General features: G+C 31.2%; 1 protein-coding gene across 1 annotated transcript in view; it reads right to left on the bottom strand.

The window, feature by feature from the left end:
• The window catches only part of LOC113384706 (kinesin-like protein CG14535), a 402,038-nt gene that overhangs the window by 10,115 nt on the left and 364,801 nt on the right, over positions 1–27,122 (bottom strand). The window contains exons 4-9 of the mRNA XM_026622465.1: positions 21,881–22,075; positions 6,408–6,626; positions 5,148–5,427; positions 4,831–5,064; positions 4,578–4,751; positions 3,304–4,510 (exon numbers count right to left, since the gene is read on the bottom strand). Of these exons, the coding sequence (XP_026478250.1) occupies positions 3,304–4,510; positions 4,578–4,751; positions 4,831–5,064; positions 5,148–5,427; positions 6,408–6,626; positions 21,881–22,075 (2,309 nt within the window). The remainder of the gene's footprint in view (positions 1–3,303; positions 4,511–4,577; positions 4,752–4,830; positions 5,065–5,147; positions 5,428–6,407; positions 6,627–21,880; positions 22,076–27,122) is intronic.

Here is a 27,122-nt window from a genome sequence, read left to right as displayed (position 1 = left end):
TACACAATTAAAATATAAATACACTATCGATCGATTTACTATTAACTGATGCCCAAATCGTAATGTATCTGAAAAATATTATTGACACAAATTAATATTTTCATTACATAGGATACATTACGATCTTGCAATTTTTTTAATATTTTTCCAGATATACAATTTATCCTACAACTACATCCCAATCCTCTCCAACTTATCATACATTAATAAAAATTTCATCTAAAAATGTAACAACGGACTTAACCACAATTTATTATTAACAAAGAGTGCAACTTATAGATAATTATTAACTAATAATTTTTTATTAGTTATAAATTTAATATATGGGTGCGTGTGTAATTTTTTTTATTATATACCGTATACGCAATATTGGCTCAAGTTTATATATCGTACTAAAACGTATACGACATATAACCACATCAAAGACAGCCCTCATTTCAAAGCAGAATTTGCTTGCCTTCTATTGAAATTTATTCAGAGATAAAGGAAGAATATATTAATAATATTATACGAAGCCAATAAAGGCTTTGATTGTGGATTAAAATTGGCATTAGTATCCTTGTGATGGATTAATTACATGTTGTATTAATTTAGATATTGCTACTATTTTTTTTTCTATTTGATTTAGGTCTGAAAAGTATAAATTGATACTGATTTGAAAATTTATAGAGTCGCTCTATAGTTAGTTAGAATTTAGTTTAATTAACAAAGAATACAGATTTTGAAGCAAATAAACTATAGGAAACCAATTTGAACCTGTTTCTTTCATTTTCTAATATTTAAAGTCTACATATTTTTTCAATAAGTCTTTTTTCAATGAGTAAGATATTTGAGGTTTGTAAAAGATTTAACGTTGATATTTAAAATCCAATGAAAAACACAAAATATTTAATCAAAAATGAATATTTTGTCATTTTAGCTCGTAGGAATCTTTATGTATTTCTGATTGCTAAATAAAACTGAGTTTACCAAAAAAAAAATTAATATTTGTATTTTGCATACAGAAGTTTTTGAACATGCATAAAAAATGACAGTTAGAAGTGTTAAAAATACTTAATAAATTACTGAAAGTAATTTATTCGTGATATCAAAAAAAAGTTTATTATAGAAGCAATAAATTGAGTCAATCCAGGATTTTTTATAAATTAGAATCTTGTTTTGTGTAATTAATTTAATTTTAAAAATACATTATAAGTAAAAGCAACAATTAATATGCAATTATCAAGTTTCCACTAAAAATGTAAAATTATTCACAATTTTTTCCTATTTTTGAACTAAATTTGCACAAAAAAGAATATCGATATTCTTATTAAATTGATTCACATTCCATTTGTATATTTGACCAAACGTATTTTTTGTAGCAAAATGCTAAATATTGACTAATAATATTGATTAAAACACTTTTGAGGTACAAAAATTTAAAGCTTCTAAACATAGTAAAAAAAAATTGTAAAACTAACGATTACGCATATGTAATAGGAGTTATTTCTCAATTTCACTTCTAGGACTTTTAGGACTTTTAAATTTACTAAATTTGGTTTCATAATATCTATATGTTTATGGAAATTCTCAATTATTTTTTAATTTGATTTCAAAGAAGATTCGTTATTGGAAAATGTATGGAACCATAGACATACAAACAATCTTTCTATGAGATGTCTACAATAAATAAAATAAATAATTAACTAATATGTAGAAATTTTATAATTATCTCATAAACGCAACAGCCAAAAATAATTGAAGAAACTTTTCGAATTCGCTTTTTCTGATATAGTATTAAATAGTAACAATATCTTAATTAATGCAAACTTTAAATTTAGTTAAGCCTCACCCTTATCTAACAAATTAGAATTATATGTTTCTCTTTATTTGCACTAACTTTTAATTTGCTAACTTTTAGAATAAATCCATCGAAGAAGGCAAGCACTGCAAGGAAGAACTATTAAAGTAACTTTAGTCAAGTTGAAATAAATTTTCACTTTATCCCTCATCATGCATGTAAAACGATAGTTTTAATTTAAAATTCACATTATGAACTGCATAGTAATAATCATAAATGCAAATTTTGTTATTAATTATTTTTATAATATGAATAGCATTAAAATGCTAATACCTTACATAAGCACCAAAATCTAAATTTATCAAATTGTCGCTTAACGTAAATCGCTTGTTCGTCAGTTTTTTCTGTAATTATTTATAATTTTTGTGACATACAAATTTATCTTAAGCAAGAGTGCAAATTTCTGTACTATTTCTAAAAAAGGTCTAGAAAATCACCAATCAGGCCTTTACCAGAATTTTGCTAATATGCGATCTGTTTCCTTAAGATAAATTGATACCTTGTCACAAACTTTGGTATAATTGGAGTCATTATTTAATACCACAAATTTTTAATAAAAAAATGAAATTTATAAAATAGCACAAACATGCTAATTTTCCACATAGAAACCGCTTCGGTTCAAAATTTTACGCCATCGATTTTAAAATTTAGTTTAGATATGTGTTTTGTATTTTATGTATAATATAAATATGAGTACACGTATATTATAATATCAAAATTTATTTATATTATTTTATATAATATTTTCCTTAATTATAATTACGTTTACTATACATAATTATAATAATATGTCATATCAAATATAATTCGGTGTTAGTCATATTATAAGTCTTATATTTTTTGTCAGTTGAATTACGCTTTACCTAGTAAAAACTGAATACGATGATGAATATCATGGAAGAAATTCGATGTCAAAAAAGCTAATTTGCCTAGATTGAAAATTTGCTCAGGTTTTCTATATCATTTGATAATTGAATTTTTAGTTACAATTAGTTTAAATTTTCTATAATGAAACAGGTTTCGGGTAAATAAATTAGGTCGACGTTATTTATACCAGTTTCTTGAATTTTAATGTAAAAATAAAACTATTTGTCAAACATTATAAAAGGTTTTAAATTTAAGTAAAAGATGCCATTCGAACCAATCAATGTCATTGAAAACAATTTCTAAATGCCTCAAAAATTTTTGTTATGATGGAGTCAATTAAAAGAGTCTGCCCAGAATAGAGTAGAAAAGTTGTAAATATATGACATTAGTATTATATAAAAATAGCCATAGAAAATAGATTAAGTTTGAAAATGAGATCACCTAACACAACAGATGCTGAATAATTCAGATTCAGAATAATATCATTTATCCATTCTATTAGGTAATCTCTGGTTAGAGGTAAGAATGGTTCCGCAAAGTTGTACCCAAACAGGACAAAGCAACCATCACCAAAAAATATTTTAAAAATCGCTCACTTCAGCATCAGTCTCAGGATTCGCGCAGGTAAATGGATTCCTCAGCCAGCTACAAAAAGATTTATTATCACCTTGGTATTTACATTTCACTTTGGTATTTTTTGGAGTTTTATGGTAACTCATATTTGCATTGACCACACTACTAGAAGCCACACTGTCGTAACCGCTTTCCGCTCTTCTGGAAATCCCGGAATGTTTAGAAGCCCTTGGAGTAGACTCGTGACCACTGTCATACAGTTCTTGTTGCTGGACTGGTACTATGATGGCAGAAGAAGAACAAATGACATCTGGTGCATCTACGGAGACTAAACTCACAATTGGCAGTGATAAGTCTTCGTTTATATTAGGATCAGAAGCGCCATCTGGTTGTCTCAGATTACACAGTTCGTTTGCCATATTTAGATCAATCACAAGATCTGGTTTGGACTCTGATTTTCCGTACATTCTGTATGCAGGTTCGCTGTAAACACTGCCGTTGCCGTCAGCTCTTCTATATACTGGCTCACTATAAACACTGCTGGCACCATAATGTGGAGTAACCTCAGCCATTGCCAGTTGGGACTGGAAAAGTTCTCGTAACTTGGCTAGTTGATCAAAATGCCTTCGGGAATTTTCATCTATATCACACTCGCTGAATGTATCATAAATACCATTGAAACTAGACACAGCTGTGACATCACTAAAACTCAAAGCACTCAAAGGATGATCCTTTACCGACATACATCTTGCGATGTCATCTTCAGTCACTTGCAAACAAGAGTCTTGTGTGTTGCAAACATTCAAACTATCTGTAGATAAAGGCCTGATTAGTTCCAACGCAGGAGGAATTTCTGAAGGTCCTTCCTCACTACTATCTTCCTCATCAACTTGCTCATTGATAGCATCACTTGGTTTCATCTCGCGAAGACCAGTTTTCACAACACTTTCTTCAATTTTTGTTTTCTTTTCCGTAACTTCAATTTCTAACATCTCTTCGTGATTTGCAATAGGTAGACTAGTTGGAGTAGGTAAATATGATCTAGTAGGAGTACGTTTGCTTTGCAGTTGTGAAGTGGAATTTTCAACCCATTGTCGTATCATGGATTTTTTGTGGCTGTCCATAAAACCATAACCACCAGTCGAATGCGTTACTGGAAGTTTAATCGCTGGACCGTCTATCCAGGTTTCGTGTTGTTTGATCTGGTCGGAGTGTAATTTCATCATGCACCTGGGTAAAGGATATATTGAAAATAAAGGTTTGAAATATTTTGTACTACATATAGTTAAATACAAACCTAGCTTCAGCAACTTTTGATTTAGACACCCTCGGCCCATCGATCCACTGTTCTTCGCTACCTTTATGACTACTTCTTGCAGGACTACTTAAAATTTGATCTTTTTGGACATTCTTTTTGGCGGGTGAAGATTTTGCAGGTGACGAAGTCACTTTCTTATGTGTAGGCGGTAACCTGATTTAGTATAAATTAATAATTTAAATATAAAAAAGAAAAATATTTGAACTGGTGAGTAATTTCGATGATTTCTTGCCTAGATAACTTTATTTCTGCACCAGAACCCCGCAAAGCTTTTCCCATGGCGCATCTATTATCTCCGGAATTGATTCCAGGTAAATAGACAGGTGGATGTTCACCATCAGTAGCTTCATCAACAGGTCCTAAATAAATAACAGTATCTGCAGACAAGTCACTGCTTGATGGATCAGGTTCACTCTGCTGTTTGTGGTCGTCAGACGTTGTACAATTGACTTGTTTTAACACACGCCTCCTGAATAACAGATTGAACAAACATATTGTAGAAATTAATAATAAAATACTTATTTTTTACAAATGTAAATATCATATCACCTCCTCATCCTATGAACCCTTGAAGCAATCTGGACAGTGGTCAGAGCGTCACTGTGACACTGCGAATGTGCCACGTGAGCCAGAACCGTCACTCTGCAAGATAAGGGTTGTAGACAATCCCTTAGCAGAGGTGTCAGGGGATGGTCTCTGTGAGGTGGATGACGTTGGCCACTCAAAACAGCCAGAAGGACATTGCTCAGCCCTGATAAGGGCAGACGAGACCCGCGGCCTGCGCAGGATCCAAGGTCTATCAAGTGTAGGCGACTTCTACCACCAGCAACTGGGAAAAGGAATAAGAAAAAAATGGAAAGTTAATATAATGTTAATTTTAATTTCATTATATTACTTATTACTTAAAAAAACACAATAAGTAATACTGCACACTCGTAAATTTTTAATGCTTCTTTATTTTTGTAAACGTTTCCATTTCACCAAGAGATTCATTCACATCAATGCTTTCAATTTCATTTATCCATTTATACATTTAACGTAAAGCTGTAAATCCAGCCATTCGCATGAAAAGTGTCATTCTTAACCTTACAACCTTTTGAATGTAGTAAAGATTCGGTTTTGGAAATTCGGAAACCTAAAAATCAATGAATAAAACAACAAAAGCTATAAAACACAACTGACCACCTCTATTTTTGGTATAACTAAAAGTTCGCAGGGTGCATAATAAATAGATTTGGTCACAGGTAAAATAAATTTAGAACCAAAGAAATAGTATTAAATATACAATGTGAAAAAGTAACAGATAAAAAACAGATGTACAATTTGAAGATTTGATATTAATTTAGTTAATTGGGAAATTGCTACAAATAATAATTGTAAAAAGATGCAAAAGCAAATATTGCTTCAATAGTTTTCAATCATTTGAATTTTCTCAACGATTTTTATATATGTCTTGATATTTAGTTAAATATGTAATAAAAATGTAGATTTTTTTATCTGTTTGTCAAGATAATCTAATTTAAATTATTCTTTGAAGAAAATTTTAACAAAACATACCAGTCTTAAATTCTGTACTGATAACGTTTTGGTATAATTTAGGCAATATGATGTAATAATCTCAAAAATCATTATGGTTAATGAATAAGTTATGGAAGTCAAATTTCAAAGTCAAGTCTAAACAATTTTTTGCTCCAATAATAAAATAATTTCTAAGCCTTCATTTTTTAAAAAAATCTTTCATTCACGAATTCTATTAAGACAATTCATTAATTCTATTATACATTTCTAATTAACAATTATCAAACTGACCTCCTCCTTTTCCAGCAAGACTATACTGATACACGTGCAGGGTAAAAAGCAGAGCAGGATCTTGGCCCGAACTTTGCTGATTTTGCTGTTGATGTTGCGATCTGCTGGCCAAAGCTGCGTCCAAAAAAAGAGCAGCCCTTTCAGCAGTAGGAGCTCGAAGTTCCGTTGGACCTCCCAATAATTCTTCTCGTAAATATACACCTGGAGATTCATCTGATTCTGTAAAAAAATAACGTTTATTTATTAATTATATATATCATAATCATCTATAAGAGTATGTAAAATACATTTGTATTTATACATAAAGTATCATAATAATAATGCAAGCTAGCATGTCTTGACTCTGTTATTGATATTGACATTTGAATTTTTTCTATAATTTCGCCCTACAGGTAGTTTTTATAGTGCGACCCTGTCCACAGCGGGCTTTTTGATTTATTATGGATTTAGTATATATTAATTGAGTGGATTAGACAAGTGGCAGTGGCTATCATGATAAATTCCGTAATCCGACTTGAAGCCCGCGCTGCTCTCCTAATCCAAATGTATGGAGAATCGATACTGCTCTCAATGCGACTTGCTGATATAACTTCATATTAAAATGAAATATGTCAATTATCCCTGACGTATATCGTAGAGATATATTCAAAATACATAATACGTGCTGCCATGTTGAAGCGATCTATAATAAATGAGAAAGGGGCTATTGAATTCGTTGGATTAAGGTTACTTTGTTATTTAAAAATCACTGGATAGAGAGGCAGCTTGATTTGTAATTTTGAGCATCTATAATTTGCCTTTGAGATAATGTAATCAAAAGTTTACACATTGGCTCATTTGAAAGGATTTATAGTTGGATAGTTATTTTATGATGATGATGAATATTGGTAATTGGTAATTTTCTAAAAGCAAATTTTCACAAATCATAATTTTTATAATTGAACCAGTATTCGTAGAACTTTAATAGTTTAGTATGTTCATTAAGACCAGGTACTCTATCGTTATACTAAGTAAATGGTCTAATTTTAATTTTAACCAACGTCAGAAAACTACTCATTTTCTCAAACTTTGATGAATTTTAGAAATTAAAGTATTTTAATCGCAAGGCCGTAATATTTCAGTAAGTTATATAAGACCATGATATATATAGCCAAAAAAGTTCCATAAAAATCGGCTTAAATTTTTTTTCAACAGTTAATTTCAAGAAAGCGGCTCGTAGATTTTCACCTAAAACTAATCATTCCCAACTAATATCTTTCGAACAGTTTTTGATTTTTTTTAATCGATTCGGTAGTAAAGGCTTAAATGTGGACGAAAAATTTAACACTTTAATCCAAATTCCAAAGGAACGGCTCGGCCGATCGTCGCACGAAACTGAGAAACGATAATCCTCATTGAGATACATCATATGGCTTTTAAATTTATGAAATCGGTTCAAGCGTTTTTGAGAAAAAGTCAATCCAAGGTCTAATTTTGACAAATACCAAAAAAAACGATACTAATTTTTGCAAACGTTGACAATTTTTTAAAGCTAAACTAGTTGCCGTAGAACCGTAATATTTTAGTATGATCTATAAGACTATGGTATCTAGCGTAAAAAAATCATAAAAATCGTCGAAAAATATTTTTTTTACACTTTATTTTAAGAAAACGGCCAGGCCGATCTCTGCCAAAACTGATCAGCACGATTCCCAACCAATATCTTTCGAACGGTTTTTAAATTTTCAAAATCGATTCAGAATTGAACGAAAATGTTTTCACTTTTCTGCTATTTACAAAGAAACGGCTTGACTTGGCATTGAGATACATTGAATGGCTTTAAAATTTTTGAAATAGGTCCAGCCGTTTTTGAGAAATCGTCGAATCACGCCAAAAAATCTGTTCACATATATACACACACACATACTTTTTCCAAATTTGGTCTCATTCGATTCAAAATGGCTTGAAACGTCGAGAAAACATAAAATTAGCGCATCGGATTTTTTTATCAAAACATAAATTTCTCCTTCGGGAAGTTAATTAAAAGTTTATAAAAATAATTTTAATATGAATTAGGAGATTTTTAGATCAACGCATGATGTTAACTTAGAAGATTTTCATTACATACCCATAAAAACAAATATGTTTTCCAATTTAAACAACAAAACCACCAACTCAACGTCGCATATTCCACAATTCAAATCCACATCTAAATCTAATCTGTCAAGAGACAATTTAAATATCATCCTCAATTTAAAACGTGTCAATTACTCAGAAATCCACACCGTTTTCATCGGTTTCAGTTCACCCTTCGATTTACACCAGTTTAAGGATCTAACTTTTGACTCTCGCCTTTAAAAGAATATGCATACGCCATACACCTCGTACTGCTCACACACACCATCCTGCTCCACATCCTGCAGGAGTAACTTGCCAATCTCTCGAGGATTATCGCCATCTATTTGATATAACAGTACAGACGTTTTCTTGACTGGCAATCAGGCGGTAACAAGGGACGCTGTAAAAGTGACTGATGCATGCCAAATTGCCAGAGTCAGGGGCGATAAGCCACAGTCGAAGGGTAATGGAATGGGTAAATTATAGAGAAATATATTAAGGGGCACAACTAGTGTGAAATTTTCAAAAAATCGAATTTTCAATTTTTCAACATTTCGATAGGTTATACCTTTAAAAATAACATACCAAAATTTTAAATCGATATCTTAAATAGTTTTTGAGTTACAGCCATTTAAAGAGTATATATACGTATATTGTATATATAGTATAACGATCATTTAATCTTTAAACGCGTTTTTCTCGAAACAGCATTTTCCGAATTTGCTGCAGCGATTACTCAAAAACAAATGATCCGATCACTATCAATTTTTTTTACATGTTCTATATATAGTTCTCGGTAAAATAAACTATCGATATTTTGATCGGATAAAAAATTGAATTTTGGCAGTCCAAAAACGACCAAAATTTTCGATAAAATTCGACTTTTTTTAAAAAAACGCCATCATTTTGACAATTTTTGATTTTTTTTTCTTTATCGTAGTTCATTTTACAGACAATATTATCTAGTTTAACGAGATTTTTTTTTTTAATTTCATCCACGTAGAAGGTCGGAATCAGTGCAGCAGTGAAGGGCCTTTTTTGTCGCGCCGTTGGAGATCGACGATAACTTAAAAAAATATTTAATTTTCTTCTTCAAAAATTTTACTATGTATTCCTAAAATTTTGAAATGATTGATGAAGTAGTTTTTTTTAATATAAATTCCCAAAAATCAACTTTTTTAGGCGGTTACACTGGTTGTGCCCCTTAAGTAGAGAAATACCTTAAGTAGAGAAGAGGTTTGCATTAACATTTAAAATTAGTGGTGTATGGCATTGCAGATACCCGAAACGTATTTATCACGAAAAACGCTTCTCTGAAAAACCTGACCTGACCTGACGTCGTGCAGTAACGATGTCCATTTTCACTTGAAAAATAAGTTTTTAACTGAAATTGACTTGATTCGGGCACTGCGATGTGCAATGGCAATGATAAAGCCTTCACACTACTTCCTTAATCGAGTTCAAATTTAACTTAGCTCTTTATTGCTTATCCATTATTATGTATTGTTATTCGTAAGTTAAATCCAACAGTTTTTTTATCTTACATCCAGGGGCAGTGTTATGATTATTCTCATGTAACATTAAATTCCACTCATAAATTATACTTTCAACTTCAATTTTACAAATAATTAATCAATAAGCATCAATGTAGGAGGTACCATTTGTTTAAGAGTTGTACAGAGCCTGCCAGCCAAGTACGAAGCAATAACTTTGTATTATTTGTCTTATAAGTAAAAAATCGTCTCTTGCAGTTGATTTATTGCTGATAATTCCGAAGTAACATTTGTAACTGTTGTACAGCCCTTGTAAGTTTCGCATCTGAGGGCATGAAGTAACAAAAATTAGATGGAAGGCTAGGGTAAAATTTATTCATATTGTGGATTGGATGGATGATAATCATTTTGTTAAATAAAAATACTTTTTTACAAATATAGCCAGTAGTATGTTAAAATAATTTTTATTTCGACATATTGTGAGAATGATACGATATAAAAAGGAATAATTATTTATATCGGTTCTGATATAGTCTGTAAATTTTTATGAGATACATCTTACAAAAACAAAGTAATAAAACTGAATAAACAAAATATTTGAATAATATTCTAAATATAGTTTAAATAATCTTTTTATCGTAAAAAATAAACCGAAAATTTTGTAACTAAGTTCTATATTGATCAGGCGTATTATTCATCCTCCTCAAACTAATATAAAGAACATTTTATGACTTAACTAATGGAATAACTAAGCAAATTGCTGCATACTTCTCGAGGAATATTAAATGTTTTTAAATAGATTATTATAAATACTGTAACATCGTCCAATATTTATAAGAATTATATAAATAGATTATTATAAATACTGTAACATCGTCCAATATTTATAAGAATTATATAAACTAAATCACAAAGTTTAAATTATTTATTTAAAGTATATAAATGAGCTCTCGAACTTTAGCCAGAATTAAACATAAAATCTGAATTATTTTTGATATACAAGATTTTTTTTTCGGAAAAGCAATTGCTTTGTCAATACAGGCAGAAAGTTTTTCAAATAATTTAAATCGGATGCTTAGTTCTCTCAAAAACAGCCATTTTTGCATATTTAGCTCAGTATCCCAAAAACTAATCGCTACTTCTGCCCGTCATGAATATGTTTTGGATCATTCAAATCGGATGCTCCTTTTACTTAAAAACTCGATTTCTATTTTCTGCACTCTGCTTCATAACTCCAAAACGGCAGGACCTGCCTTTAACAAAAACTAATCAGCACATCTCTCTATCAATAGAAATTGAATGTTTTTTTAACCATTTAAATTGGAAAAATCGTATCCATACATACACACACATCCATTTTTACTGAGGTATGCCAAAATGTTCAGAAACCTCTGAAACGTGAAGAAATGCAAAAATTTTCAATTTCGATTTTTGGACGAATACAATAACTTGCTCTACGGAAAGTTAACAATACGACGGAAAAAAATTCTGTTTAAACCATTTTTTTGCTATTATTGATAAGTGACTTAGTTACAGCGGCCTATAATGTTTGCAGTCCTGTGTATTTAAATGTTATTACAGGTTGAAAAGCCTAACAAAGGTCATAAATTTTGATATTGCACTATAAAATTAAGATTTATTAGATATCTTAGAAAACGACCATAATTATTTTTGGCCATATTATTTCTAAATTTGGTAAAATATCGAAAAATTAGGAATGCGACTTGAAAGTTACGTTGGCCCATAGAGGTTTAAAATTTAGGACATCAATTTATGTTGCTTCAATTTAGAATATGTATTGGATAGCAAAGAGATTTGTTATGTTTATTTCAATGTTCAGTGTTTTTAAACTTTATGTAGAGTATATATTCTATCATTTACTAAATTCCTTCCGGCTATCCTCCTAACCCGGGGTTTGTGTTTTGGTGCGATATTTCATTAGAATATCACTTAATCATCGACTCGCACGCATTTGGCGAGGGCACGTCAACACCGCCGCCTCGTCGGGCGGATTCGGATTTATTTTAAAAACCGAAAGAGAAAGTTTTTGAGTGCTCCGGGCTTTAAAAAGGGCTTTGCGAGTTTAAATCTAAAGCGCCCTCGAACAAATAAAATACTGCTGATTTACAAACAAACTTTCTACTAATCTGTGTTAGAGTAAAAAGTACTCGTTACATTTTTAATTGCGCCATAGGCGACGGATGTAATTGATGCAATAGGAATTAATTTTGGGTACTCAATGGTAACATATTATACTGCTAGATAACATTCATCGGCCAATTCTGCGGTAAAACATGTAAATGTTATGGCAAGGTTATGTTACGCTACGTTTTTCGTATAAAATGGTACTAAAAACTGTTAAAATGCTGTGTAGTTGTTGTGCAGTCAGGCGTTAAAATTATTAGCTTCCCGTAGGACAAGTTATAGTAAACATTTTTATAAGTCTTTACGTTTCAAAAACTTCTGAACATATTGGCATACCTTAGAAAAAAAATGGATGTATGTGTGTGTATGTGTGTGTGTGCGTGTTTGTGTGTATGCGAATACAAATTTTCCTCGACGATTTTGGGAACACGGATAAAGCGATTTGAATAATTCAAAAAACATTCGATTCGTATTGATAAGGAAACGTGCTGATTAGTTTTTGGCGAAGGCAGGTCTACCATTTCCGAAGATATGGGACAAAAAGTGCCAAAAACGGTAACTCAGTTTTTAAGAGAACGGAGCGTCCGATTTGAATAATTCAAAAAACATTTCACTTGTATTGACAAGATGAAAAATTAATCAAAATTTCATGAAGGTAGGTCTAGCGGTTTTGAAGATCTAACTAAAAAAGTAAAAAAAAATGCCATTTGGCAGTCAAAAATGATCATTAGACATATGCACATCAAATTATCAGATATTTTATAGAGATTTTAACAATAAGTATAAATTTTGTTTACATTCCTATGGGTTCCGTACCAATGGGTTCCGTTAGATGGCGACGCGGCGCTTACGCGCTTCGATTATTAGTCTCTATGCAGTTAAAGCAGTACGAATGCTTTGAAAAAAAGTTCAGAATATCCAAAAAATTTAAAAATAAATTTTTCTTCAAAAAATCTTTTTTTTTCAAAAAAAAGTAAATTTTTGTCAAAAATTTATAGTTTTTCTAAAATCTAATTTTTCAGAGTAAATTTTTTTCAAAAATGTTAACGTTTTTAAAATAGAATAATTTTTGGTACGGAAAGTTCCAGCAATTTGCCTTAAGGCACGATGCCAAGCGCCCCAGTAGTTTTTATATACTATTGAAAAACGCATGAAACTACTTACCCCTGTTACTGCTAATCCCCTATCGGATTATTTTTATTTTTTTACGTTCTTTGCAGATTTATAATCAATATAAAGTTGTCAGATCTACTGGAAATAGTACTAAAAAACCAAAATGTAATCACAGAGGTTGAACAATAGAACATCTTCCACCAGCAAAAAAGCGCATTCGAAACGACTCCTAGAGAGCTCAGGTGCATAAAGCATCAAATCTGAGTTATCTTTCGCATAAAATCAAAAGAAACTCTTCCTTGAAAAATCTACATATACAGATCCTTCTGGGAGTAACAAAGGCTTCTGCCAAGGAGTAGACTCCTTCGGTAGAGATCTAGACGTATGTATTCATAGGGACATTATGCATACGACGGATCATATTCCTTGGTTTTTGCGTATTCAAAAAAGGGTGAAAGAAACACACACGCAGATTGCTTAAATTTGCATAGGGCTCGGGTAGGGCACTTCTGCGACAAAAGGTGATGTATTAATATTAGATATACGTTGGAATCGGAATGACAAACTTATATAATAATGCAACGTTTAGTATTCAGAGGAGGTGCTTTGGAGAAGAATATCGATTTTGAAGGATTTGTAAGTGGGCAGTTATAGAGCATAAGGCATCGAAATAGAAAATCATAAGATATGGAAACTGCATTTGAGCAACATTCTGGAAACCTTCGAAAATATAAGTCACATGTTTATCACATTGTTTACATCTGGCTCCAAAGCTCGCTCTCGTTCAAAAGGTTTGCTATATAAAATAGGTTAAAATAGAAATTGCTATAAATTTTGATCTGATAGTCTATAAAGCGATCGGGAAACTCTTTTAATCATTACTCCAAAATGTTTTTGTCTAAAACTCATATTACCCCCATGACAAAAAGAGATTACTCCTATATGGTCAACTACGTAGCAAATACAGTGAATACCAATAAAATATAGATATTTCTTACCCCAGAAAATCCATTCTTACCCCATTTGGAGTAGTTTACCCCGGTTCTCCGATCACGGGTCTAAAATGTGGATTGCAAAACCAGTAAACTACATAAATGTTACTATGATAACCATCCCTAATATCAAACAATATTTCCATAACCACAGATTTAATTTTAATACCCCCATAATTAAATCTATAAAAACACTATCAAATCAGTTTATGAATCAAGAGAAGCATAAAATTTATGGCACAATTCGAAGCAAATAATGAAAACCTTGATCATAAAAGCAGCCAACACACGCTGCCAAACAATAACATTGTCGAATGCATAATTAGAAATTTATTATCAAGTATATTGATGACAACAGTATATATCACGTAAAATGCACGAGCCCAGACTTCTCGTTAATTAAAACGCCCTTTGCATTTGAACCGTATGAAAACACATGATCCCCGGGACGCCGATTTGAATTTTATGGGACCAATTTCATAAAATTGATGGAAATGGAAAAATTGATAAATTCGTTTAACATGTTCAAAGAATCTGAATTTAATATATGATTTTTTGTGATGACAGAGTCCATGATCATACTAAACATACTGAAATTTTACGGCTTTAAGACAACTGGTTTAATTTTAATAAATTATCAAAGTTTGAAAAAAAAAACATGATGAGCCAATGGTCGCTTTTATTGTCCTTGTGCATATATAATTGTAACCAGATTTTTGCCAGACTCTAGATAAGATTTTCACTAAAATCACACTAGGTTTGCAGTAGATACCTATTAGATTTGTGTCTTCGTTTCTAAATGAATTCTCATCAGGTTTTGGATAGATTGTTTACAGATTCTAACTAAATTGTTACTGAATTCTAATTTGACTCCATATAGAAACTTTCCATCAGATTCTGCATAGTATATTATTATTATTTCTGCCTAACAAATTCTGTCTAGAATCTCATTAGATCTTAAAATCTCATTAGATCCTGCCTAGTACATTATTATAATCTTTCAGAATCTCATTGAATTGCTCTTGAAATCTCTTTAAGTTTTGTCCAAATCTTACCAAATTCTTACCAAATCTTACCTAGATTATCAGATAAGTTGTTTTTTTTTTTTTTTTTTTTTTTTTTTTTTTTTATTAACTCTATTTACAACTGTCCAGTATAGGACATTCAGTAAATTTAATGATTTACAATTTACAAGTTGGGTTGTAACTAGATTTTTACTTAATTGTAGCTAGATTCTCATGGGGATTCTGCCTGGAAGTGGATTTCTACTAAAACTTTTTTTCCAAATCTCATAAGAGAAGAGTTAGATAAGTGTGATATAAAATTAAAACCAAATATAAATATTCTTTTTTTTATGATGTATATTTCTTGAATGCAATTGAATATATATAGTTCGAAAAAATATGTTTTGAATATAAAATCAATGAGATACCTGCTATATAAAATTGATCTTTCAAAGTTAGGGACATTATGCATACGACGAAGTTAAAGTGATCGCAAAAAAAATCGAGAATGAAAATTTTTATATATCATACTTTAGAAAAAATGGATGTATGTGTGTGTGTGTATGTGTGCGGATACAAATTTTTGTCGACGGGAACACCAATCAACCAAATTGAATTATTAAAAAAACAATCAATTCGTATTGATAAGGAGTCGTGCTGATTAGTTTTTGGCATAGGCAGGTCTAGTCGTTCTGAAGATTCGCGGCAAAACGTGCCAAAAACGGTAACTCAGTTTTTAAGAGAACGGAGCGTCTGATTTTAATAATTTAAGAAACATTTTACTTGTATTGACAAGCTGAAGAACTGATTAAATTCTTGGGAAGGCAGGTCCAGCGGTTATGGACTCCCAATAGAAATAAATTAAAAAAATGTCATTTGGTAGTCAAAAATGTTTATTGGACATATGTACATCAAATTATTAGATATTATATAGAGTTTTAATAATGTGTACACAATTTGTGTAATTTTTTTGGCTCAGTACCAACATTTTTAATTACGGTACGTTCCAGCAAATTGCCTCAAGGCACGATGCCATATACCACTAGTTACTAATTGAAAATAAGGTTGCAGCTCTTGACATTTTTCAGAGCCTACACGCAACAACCTAATTAATGTATCTATTCACGATCCCGATGAAACCCATTTTATAACCGATCGAATCTGAAAGTTGGCAAGTTAAGTTGAAACGTTTCAACGTTATCGCACTCGAAGTAACTTTTCGGTCAGAATGCTTTCTGGTTTCTGGTTTCTGGTTGGTGTAGAACAGTAGACCTATGAGCCTATGACGATGGCATCATCCATCAAGTCGCGTGCCGCATACATCATACGCCACTTCGCGCAGCATACTTTCTGCTTATAATGTATTCATATAGGTGGGTTCATAACAATAATATTATATTATAGCATTCGTATTCGTATAAATATAAATGCACAGAACGCAGAAACTCTTAATATAATAGTATTTTAGATTTATGCCGACGAGGTTTTAACGTGATATAATTGTTGGGCGTAGATGGATAACATTTTGGGGATAGAGGAAATATAGGCAAGAACTCGTTTAAATAGTTTGTGAATCCACTTGTTTGTGAATACAGAAATCGAATGTTTTTTGAACCATTCAAATCGGTTGATCCGTGCGCCCGAAAACGTGGATGAAAAAATGCGGACAAACAAAACACACACATACACACATATCCATTTTTTCTGAGAATGAGAATGAGAATGTTCAGAAACCTTCAAAACGTGAAGATATGCAAAAATTTCCATTTTCGATTCTCGGCCCATTACTATAACTACCCTAAGGAAAGTTTAATAGCAATACACAAGTACACCTTATAAAACAATTAAATGAGGTGTACCTAAAAATTATATTCAGCTATCGCAAACTAAATAACACTGCTCAAAACAAGCAACAAAAAAAAGATACTTTGGTTAAAACAACTTGACAGGTGTATCCTGGTTCGTGAATGATGATCTGAAGGTACTATATATTAGAGACTTCTTTAAAACAATATTGACTATCGATAATCATCATCAAAAATTCGAAAATCACCCTAATTCACTCGTTGCTTCGTTGCTCCATATACCAGAATCGAGAAGAATAAAAAAATAACTTAATCCAATTACTTAACTTAAGCCAATTAACTTCATCTAGCAAAATTGCATCAAATAGTTCACACACCAATGGTGCAGCAACTACTACATATATTTATATTTTATTAATGTCGATCTAAATGTCTCATAAAATTTAAATAATGCTCTGATCGTTTAAAAAAAAACTTTGGTTAAAAAATTGACAATGTGGCCGTTTATCTCGTGATAACGATGTCGCCCGATTTAAGGCTATAGCTGGTTACACATATTTTTTCCTTTACTTTAAATTATAGTATAGCTGAACAACTCTAAACTTTGCATGCTTTTCATTTTTTAAAGAATAATGTTACGGCAAGGTCATGTTATGAACTTTCCATAAAAAATATTGACAAAATCCATGTGGTTAGTGTACAGTCAGGCGTAGTTCTCAGGTTGTCAGATAGAAAACCAAACCTAGAAACCGCATAAACGCCAAGAAAAGATCTTAGATAACAGGGTCTATCTGACTCAGCTCCATAACATACGAGTGACGTTGCGGTTTTTATGAAAAACATCTGAATGCACAGCAAATACATGACATTTTGACAGTATTCACTATGATTCAGTAGCATAATGTATGGAAGTTAGAGCGTAACATGGCCTTGCCATAACATTTTTCTGTTATGCGGCATAATCAGTCCATAAATCTTTTTACCAAAAACTGGTTCTTTGACAAAAACTAAATTATAGTAAAATACAAATTAGTTTTTATGAGAAGCATCTATATTCCTTTTCCCCAGGTTGTCCTCCTCACATAAATCCGAAGAATGTTTCATTTCAGCCATAAGCGAGCCACAAAACGCATTGCCTAATGTGTTTTTCAGTAATTGACATTCTTATTAAAATGAGACGGTCGTTTTAGTAATATTAGAACAAATCTCAAATATTTTCATCATTATCATAAACAAACCATATAATTTATTTTGGACATTATACATTAAAATTCCTCCGGAGAAGAATATTTCAACTGAAATGGTAATAATATTCGAAACAAGCATGATAAGCTGTGTTTGGAAATAATTTAGAAAAAAGTTTAGATATTTAATAGTGAGATAGAATTGTTTATGTTATTTTCAAATATAGTAGAAAAATAAATGATATTTCTTTATATATTATTTGAACTTTCGGAAAGAGAAGATTGTATGTGCCAGAAAATCCGATTTGCTAATTTTGTGTGTTCTCAAAGTTTTGTCATTCTGAGTCGAACGAGGTCAAATTTGGAAAATGTATATTTGTGTATGTATGGCTGTGTGTGTATATGTGAGTCGATTTTTGAAATTTTGCCAACGTTCTCTCATGACAAATCACAGGCAAATTGCTGGAACTTAAAGTACCTAATATTAAATTCAAAAAAGCTTTGAAATTTTTTGAAAACTGAAAAAATAGATTTTGGAGAATTTTTGAAAAAAAAAGATTTTATTTTATATTTTGAAGATTGTTTTAAATTTCGAACTTTTTTGAAAGCAACTAATCACAAAAAAATCGTATATACTACTAATTTTTTTGCGTATCTTTACATTTCAGGGGTTTTTGAATATTCTGGCATTTCTTAGCAAAAATTGATGTATGTATATATATGTGTGTGTGTTCGTATGTATAGAAACAATTTTTCGCCTACGATAATGGAAGCACAACCGATTTGAATGATTCAAACAACATTCGATTTGTATTAATTAAGCGAGTAATTGATCAGATTTTTGCAAAGTCTGGTCTCAGAAGCTAGGAATAATAGTTTTTGAGAGCTCTGCGCATCCGATTTGAATGATTCAAGAAGCATATTGCTTGTATCGACGGTGTTTGTTTGCTAAAAAAAATTAAAGTATCAAAGAACTCAAATTTTCGAAATATTTCATTAAAAAAAAATCGAAATTTCAAAAAAAATCGAAAAATATCAAAATTTTAAGAAAAAACGATCACTTTATTCTAAAAAAAAATCGGATATTTTCAAAAATTCTCAAAAATTAAAAAAAAACGATTTTTTGAAAAAATTTAAAAAAATCCGAACTTTTAAAAAATTTCAAAATTTTGAAAAAATTTCGATATTATCAAAAAAATCAAATTAAAAAAATTCTTGTAAACATACAGATAAGTTGTTTGTAGGACAAGCTCGTCGCTCACTAATAAGCTCCTATTAATTTACAGTGTGTATTTATAATAAATAATCTATTTGAAATTATTTAAAACAATTATTGCTTATTATTATTCCTCGAATATTTAATTACGATACGGAAAGTTCCAGCAATTTGCCTTAAGGCACGATTCCATGCATACCACTAGTTATTTTCCTTATAATGATACGGTAAGTTTGAGCAATTCGCCTTAAGGCACGATGCCATGCACCACTAGTTCAACAATTGCATCAAGCAAATCAGCACATGGTTCTTGTCCATTTTAAGTATGTCGTCCACCGTAAGCCCACTCTGTCAGATATCAAATTAAGCGATTAGACTAATCACAGTCGCTTAATTATCGTCGCAGCTCCTCCTAATCCTTTATCCTTTATCCTTTATTATCCGGCTGTTCAGAGTCGGAGGGCCGATAGCGCCCGTTCATTTGTCATCTGGTCCCGCCGGCCGCACGCGATCTCATTACACTTCCGCTGTTTTTATATATTTACATTTTTCGCGGGCACATTTTCTTGTCGTTGCGTGAAAATGGAACTGGAAAATACTATAATAGGAATGCATTAGGCAAAACCGAAAATTTATGCTTCGAGCGCTTGTGACTTTGCGATTTTTATTACGGCGTTATTTATTGCTCTTAGTACGACTTATGTCTAATGACGGTTTTTAAGTTTTCATAGCTAAGAGAACGATTCTGTCGTAAAGTATACGTATTTATGGCAAGACTATGTTATGTAGCGTTTCTTATATAAAATGGTACTGAAAACTATCAAAATGCTATGTGGTCAGGCATTCCACATATAAAATGCAACTTCACTCATATGTAATTATGACACATCATAAATGTGCAGTCATGATAACATATCTGTGCATTTTGTAGGTTAGTTCTTCTATCTAAACGCCTCACTGCACATAGAATTTTTACAATTTTTAGTACTATTTTATATGAAAAACGCTACGTAGCATAGGTTTGCCATAATATTGGTCTATTTTATGGCAGAATCGAGACCCGGCTCTTCAGTGTATTAAATTTTGTTTCTGTAAATTTTAGATAAATTATATTTATTAAACTTATTTAATAAATGTTAAACAATATGCTCGAGTTTATACTTAAAAATATCAGCGACTTGCTATAATTAGCTTGATATCAAATAGTACAGATATCAAGATTTACCCACTTTGGTAAAATATTCAACAGTTATTTTGAAAATAAAAATTGCGATTTTACCAAAAAATCATCAATATGATTTTCAATTCCATTTTGGATTTTATAAATCTATTTTATTTAAGTGTGAGAATCAAGTGTAATTAGTGGCTACATACAAAACATGGAACGTACATATGTTTTGGCATATTTTCTGATTAGAATTGTTTTAGCCCCAAAATTCAGAACTTTTCATGAAACTTTTATAATTCAACATCTTATCGTAAACCCATAATATTTTACTATGTTATCCATTGAAATCATTAAAAAACATTTTTTAAACAAGACATTTATTGAACTAATCATCGCGATTTCCACCCAATTTGCATTTCTAAAGTCGATTAAAGATATTATTAAAATTATTAACTTCCCGTGGGGTAGTTAAAGTAATGGGCCAAAAATCTAAAATAAAATTTTTTGCATTTCTTCACGTTTCAGCAATTTTTGAACATTTTGGCATATCTCAGAAAAAAATGTATATGTGTGTGTGTTTTGTATGTCCGCATTATTATTATTATTATTATTATTACTATAGATATTAGATCAAATATGCAACCCCATTCCATCAAAATTAATAATTTACAACTAGCATATACATATGTTAAGTAAGTACTAAAAATACATGTTTTATTAGCCTTTGCTTAATGATCCCAAAGATTAGCGTCGCGTTACGAACGGGGTCAGTAATCAACTGTGATTTTATTTGTGATTAAATATAGTATACCTAGGTGTACGACATGATTAAATTTACGACTCATAATTTGTACTTTCAGAAAGAACAATCGTGTTAGCACTAGCGATATTATGAGCAATAATTGAGCACTAGCAATGTACATAAAAATATTTTATTAGGTATAATTTTAGGAGAACCTAAATGAAAAATTAATATAGTTTCATGTTGTATAGAAACAACCAATACCAGTAGCAATTGGATATTTTGACGATGATAAAGGAAAAAAATCTGCTTTATAACTCTAAAACGCTTCAAAGATTAATTTGTTTGAATACCCTTTTGATATTTGAAATTTCATACAGAATAGAATGTTGGAGAAATTATTACTTATCTAAAGGGTTTTATATATTTGCTTACATTTACATAGACTTGCAAATAGACTTTGCATTAGTTGAAATTCCTTTTATTGACTAAAATCATTTATTACTCTACTTACCAGTGGCGTGCGCCGATAGTAAATCACAAGGAGGAGATCCATGTGCAGGCGAAAGTCCGATGGCGCTGACACGAACGCTAAACCTGGCTCCTGATCGTTGCCTCCGGTCAGCAATTCCCTTGTAGAGCCAGGAAATAGCACAGGGGATAGCCCCTAAAGCCCCGATACGAGTTGACAACATACTTGTTGATTGTCCTGAAAAAAAAGGTTGGATATAAATATTGGAATGTATAAAGATCCAATCTAATAATTAAATTGAAACCATTAGGACATTCGTTTTTAAGCAATTATTTTATCCTAACCCTCATGGTTGTTTTTCATGCCATGCCATCTCATGGCGTGTAAATTTTAATTCTATATTATTGTCAATAAAACCAATATCAATATGACCTTTGCTAAACATTTCTACCTGAAGTGCCATATTCGTGAAAATATTTTCGGCCGCTAGTTAGTATTAATGATTCACGTGACTCAAGTTACATATTAATTTAATACCAAAAAAATGGTTTGAACAGATTTTCTTATTTTTTCTACCTATTTTCAATAATTAAATCAATTTATGGGTTAAATCAATAATTTTATATCCCATAAAGGGTTTAATCTGTAACTACATCTACAGTAAAAATATGTCCATAACCCATTTTGTTTTGACGTGAACTTATTTGCAGTTAAAATTTCATATGTCATAAACCAGCCGTATAAAAAATGTATTATTTGTGATAAAAGCAGAAAGTCCAAAAGCGGATATGCTAATCCATACAAAATTTAACAGCCATCATTCAAAAATTTAATACCACGGTAGGAAGCATGTAGATAATCTCTCTGTCATATGTGCATCATACGTTATTCGGAGGTAGAGGAAAATAGGGTAAACTATATGATATATTACATGTAGACTTATAATAAAATAATTAAAATGATACTCATTAGTATTCTTTATTATGTCTGGGACAAAGTGTCCCAGAACTCAACGTCAAGCCAAAATGGAATAATAGTATAAAACTATTACGTCCGAAGCTTTGGTGAAACTGATCATTTTTCGGTTATAGACGTTGATCTTCACTATAATTGTATATTGAAACTTAAGAACCGCGATAGTAAATAAAATTTTTGAGACCACAGTCAAAAATAATGACTGCAATTGCACCAAGTTTTCTAAATTTAAAACTATTTGTTAAACTATGTATGTATTTAAATATGATCGGCTTTGAAAAGCTCTCCTCCAAAACATGTACTGATGTGTCTTCAAAAATTTGATAAAAAATTTGCGCATTTTGTCAGGATTGTGAAATAATGAATTTACTAATATTTTCATAATAAAACAAATCGAGAAAGAGAACAAAAATCTAAATATAACAATTTTTGCTATAAATTCAGTAAAAAATGATTATTATTAAATTCTATTTCTACTAGCTCAGTTTTCACCTAAATCATATATTATTTTGCATCATATAGGTGTCGCATTGAAATGAGAAGCATTCATAATGCTTTTGACAATCATAATCAGCGTTTTGAACACTGTCCTTGAAATTAACCTTTCATCAAGCATGACAAATTAAAACAAACTGCCAATTAATAGAAGTAATAGTAGAATTTTTAGTCTCATCAAAAATCCTATAATTGGAAAAAATATTCCTATGGAAAAAATGATCTAAAATATAATATGTACCAGTTGTATACTGTGAATGTTTTAATTACCAATAAGTAATACATTATTTTAATAACTTTATTAATTTAAATTTTAATTTCCACCATGTTCCTGGTTGTCAACAAGATGGTGTTGTTGAATTTTAACATAAATTTCGCATTTCTGACAAAGACACGTCCTGAATTGAATTGTGAAAACGCGTAGAGAATAATTAAAGCGACTCCGGCGCCGCATCTCAGTCATAATAATAAAAAATAGAGATACTGAAATACGAGAAAACGCCTCGAGATCGGTGGTTTTTGGTTCTGGGTGTGGGTGTTATTAAGAAAAATACTATTGGGAATCTTACATTCTAAAAGTACGACGAGAGAATATGTCATTCGTAATTTTAACGTGAATATTTGAAATTCTACTGGGAGACACCTGATTCGTAGAGGATAATAATCAGAAGCGAATTAGATAATGCACAATTAATAATAAAAGTTGTTTTGTGCTAATACATAAATAATGTTTTATGAAATTTCACAAGAGTAAAATTTATGCTTATTTATTACCTTTATAATTATTCTTAAAGCACATGTTAAAATAAATTTATTGTAAAATGCATAGGAAATTAGAATAAAATACTGTATTGAACTTTTAACGGTCTAGTTTGAAGAATGCTAATATTTCGTAGATTCAAATCTACTAATGAGATATAAAAATAAAGTATTGATAAGCCATTTATCCTCATCATCTTACTATAATCGAAAATTTAGACAAGTATACAGATAGACAGGTTCACAGGCTGACTAGTAGACAGGATCCAAAATTCATTACTGTTAAATTCATTCATTTGACAGGTAAACATGCAGACAGGTATACAAATATACAGGTAAACAGGTAAACAGAAAGAAAAATAGAAAAAAAGGTAGGCCGATAAGCAAATTGGCTTTTATAACTGGTAGACATGTAGATAGATAGCAGCAAGGCAATTAGACAGGTGAACAGGTAAACAGCTGAGAGAGTTGAAAAAAAGACAAAATAAACAATATAGACAAATAGACTAGTAAACCGATAAACTGATAGAGAGGTAAGCTGATAAACAAGTAGACTAATGGACAGGTAAAAAGGTGAACATGTAAACAGCTGGATACGTAAGCAGGTGAATGTGGATCGGTAGACGGGTAAATAAACAGACAGACGAACATTTAAACATGTAGATGGTAATATAAATACAAAGATCGACAGGTGAATAGGTACACTAGATCATATATAAACTAACTAAAAGTGGGTGGCATAGTGCCTTAGGGCAAATTGCTGGAACTTCCCATACCGTAACGAAATGTTCGAGGAATATTAAATGTTTTCAAATAGATTATTATAATTACTGTAACATTGTCTAATATTTATAAGAATTATATAAACTGAATTGCAAAGTTTAAAGTATATTAGAACAGAATTAAAATTTAAATCTGAAATATTTACGATACACAAAAGAAAAATTTAGAAAAAAAATGGAAACAATTTTTTTTCCAAAAGCAATTATTTTATTGTAACAAGCAGAAAGTTCTTTGAATCATTCAAATCGAACGCTTAGTTCTCTCAAAAACTGCCATTTTTTGCACATTTGGCTCTGTATCTCCAAAACCGATGGACCTGCCTTTACCAAAAACTAAACACCTCTTCTCCCAATCATTACAAATTGAATATTTTTAGATCACTCAAATCGGATACTGCATTCTCTCAAAAACTCGATTTGTATTTTCTGCATTCTTTGCTCCGTCTCTCCGTAACGACTGAACCTACCTTTACCAAAAACTAATCAGCACAACTCCCTATCAATAGGAATCGAATGATTTTTGAACCATTCAAATCGGTTGATCCGCGCGCCCAAAACCGTGGATGAAAAAATGCGGGCATACAAAACACACACATACACACACCATCCATTTTTGAGGTATGCCAAACTGTTCAGAAACCTTCGAAACGTGAAGATATGCAAAAATTTCCATTTTTGATGTTCGGCTCATTACTATAACTATTTTTTTTTTTTTTATTTATGATTTATTGGCTTTATAAACTAGTATATTAGCCATATACATGAGTTAAACTTATTTAAACATTTACTATATCATATCATATCTACACTATATCTTAGTCTTGTCTTACATATATATCACTGACTTATGTATATTTCATTTGTAATTTTATATGTATGTATTTATGTATATTTTATTTATAATTTTATATTATTAGATTTTATATAAGTATACAGAGCACCATATAGTCTTACATCTGTTAACATTGTTATAAAATTAATTGGAAGGCAGATTTTATGTTTAATAATTTCTTCCCATAGTTTTTGCCTGCCCTTTTCCCAACGTTTACACTCCATAATGATGTGTTCTGCATCCGCCCTAGTCGCTTCACCCAAGCAGTAGCAACTAGGATCGATATTGATCCCAATTCTGCTTAGGTGGAACGGAGCGTATGAATGATTTAGTCTTAATCTACATAGTGTAGCATAAAAAGGCCGACACTCCGTGAATCCGTCATACCATGGTTTGGCTGGAATTTTTCCTTGTATCATACCATAAAAACTTCCTTTAATTCTTATCGATGACTGGAAATCCAATTGCCAAATATTCCGAATGTTTGCTCTGTTACATCTTTTTATGTCACTATATGATATTCCATCCGCAACAACAGTCCCTGTATTTATAGCATCTTTGGCGCCGTTATCCGCCGCTTCATTGCCAGCTATCCCAATATGGCTTCTTACCCATATAATGCGTAACTCCCATTTTTTTAATAATATCGCATGTATGTCATTTAATGTGTCTATCGTTAATAATGACGGGTCCTTTCCCAACGACAACATGCCCTCAAGAGCAGACCTGCTATCGCTGATTATGACCGATTTCTTCACATTATGTTCATCAATATACTTTACGCACCTATTAATAGCGTACATTTCCGCTGTATATATTGACGCATCTTTATCTAATCTATATTTTGTTAAGGAATTTGTCCCCTGATGGTAAAAACACGCACCGACACCATCTGAATTCTTCGAACCATCTGTGTAAAATATATCATAGTCTTCAAATGTTTCCTGTATACTTTCTTCGATCTCCATCCTACATTTATTGGTATCTCCACTATAGTGCACATTGGCGAAATCGATTTGAATTATATTTTTCAGATTAGAAGAAGTAACATTGTACTTGAAATGAAATCTTGAGGTTGCTGCCCAAGTTTGTAAGAGATTACATTTTTCAACCACTTCACTATACGCAGTTACTAGAATAGGCCTCTTCCTATTTCTCCAGTATGGGCTGTTGAGTTCATTATTGATCTGATTCACATTCTTTAATACTACGTTATTAAATTTCAATCTATCTATGATGAAGTTTGAAGCCAACAATCTCCTCCTCAAGTGTAAAGGATATATGTTAGCTTCAACATGTAATGCATTGATAGGAGTGGAACGCATGACCCCCAAACAAGACCTCAAAGCTTTGTTTTGGATTGTGTCTAGTTTGCTAAGTACACTTTTGGATGCGTCGCCATATATGAAACTACCGTAATCCAACTTAGATAATATTAATT

The sequence above is a fragment of the Ctenocephalides felis genome, unplaced genomic scaffold (genome assembly GCF_003426905.1).
Source record: "Ctenocephalides felis isolate EL2017-DRISC unplaced genomic scaffold, ASM342690v1 CF-g0.4_SCAFFOLD_03571, whole genome shotgun sequence".
NCBI classification, from domain to species: domain Eukaryota; kingdom Metazoa; phylum Arthropoda; class Insecta; order Siphonaptera; family Pulicidae; genus Ctenocephalides; species Ctenocephalides felis.
Note: the sequence above shows the minus strand (reverse complement) of the source record. Positions and strands in the feature narration are given on the sequence as shown.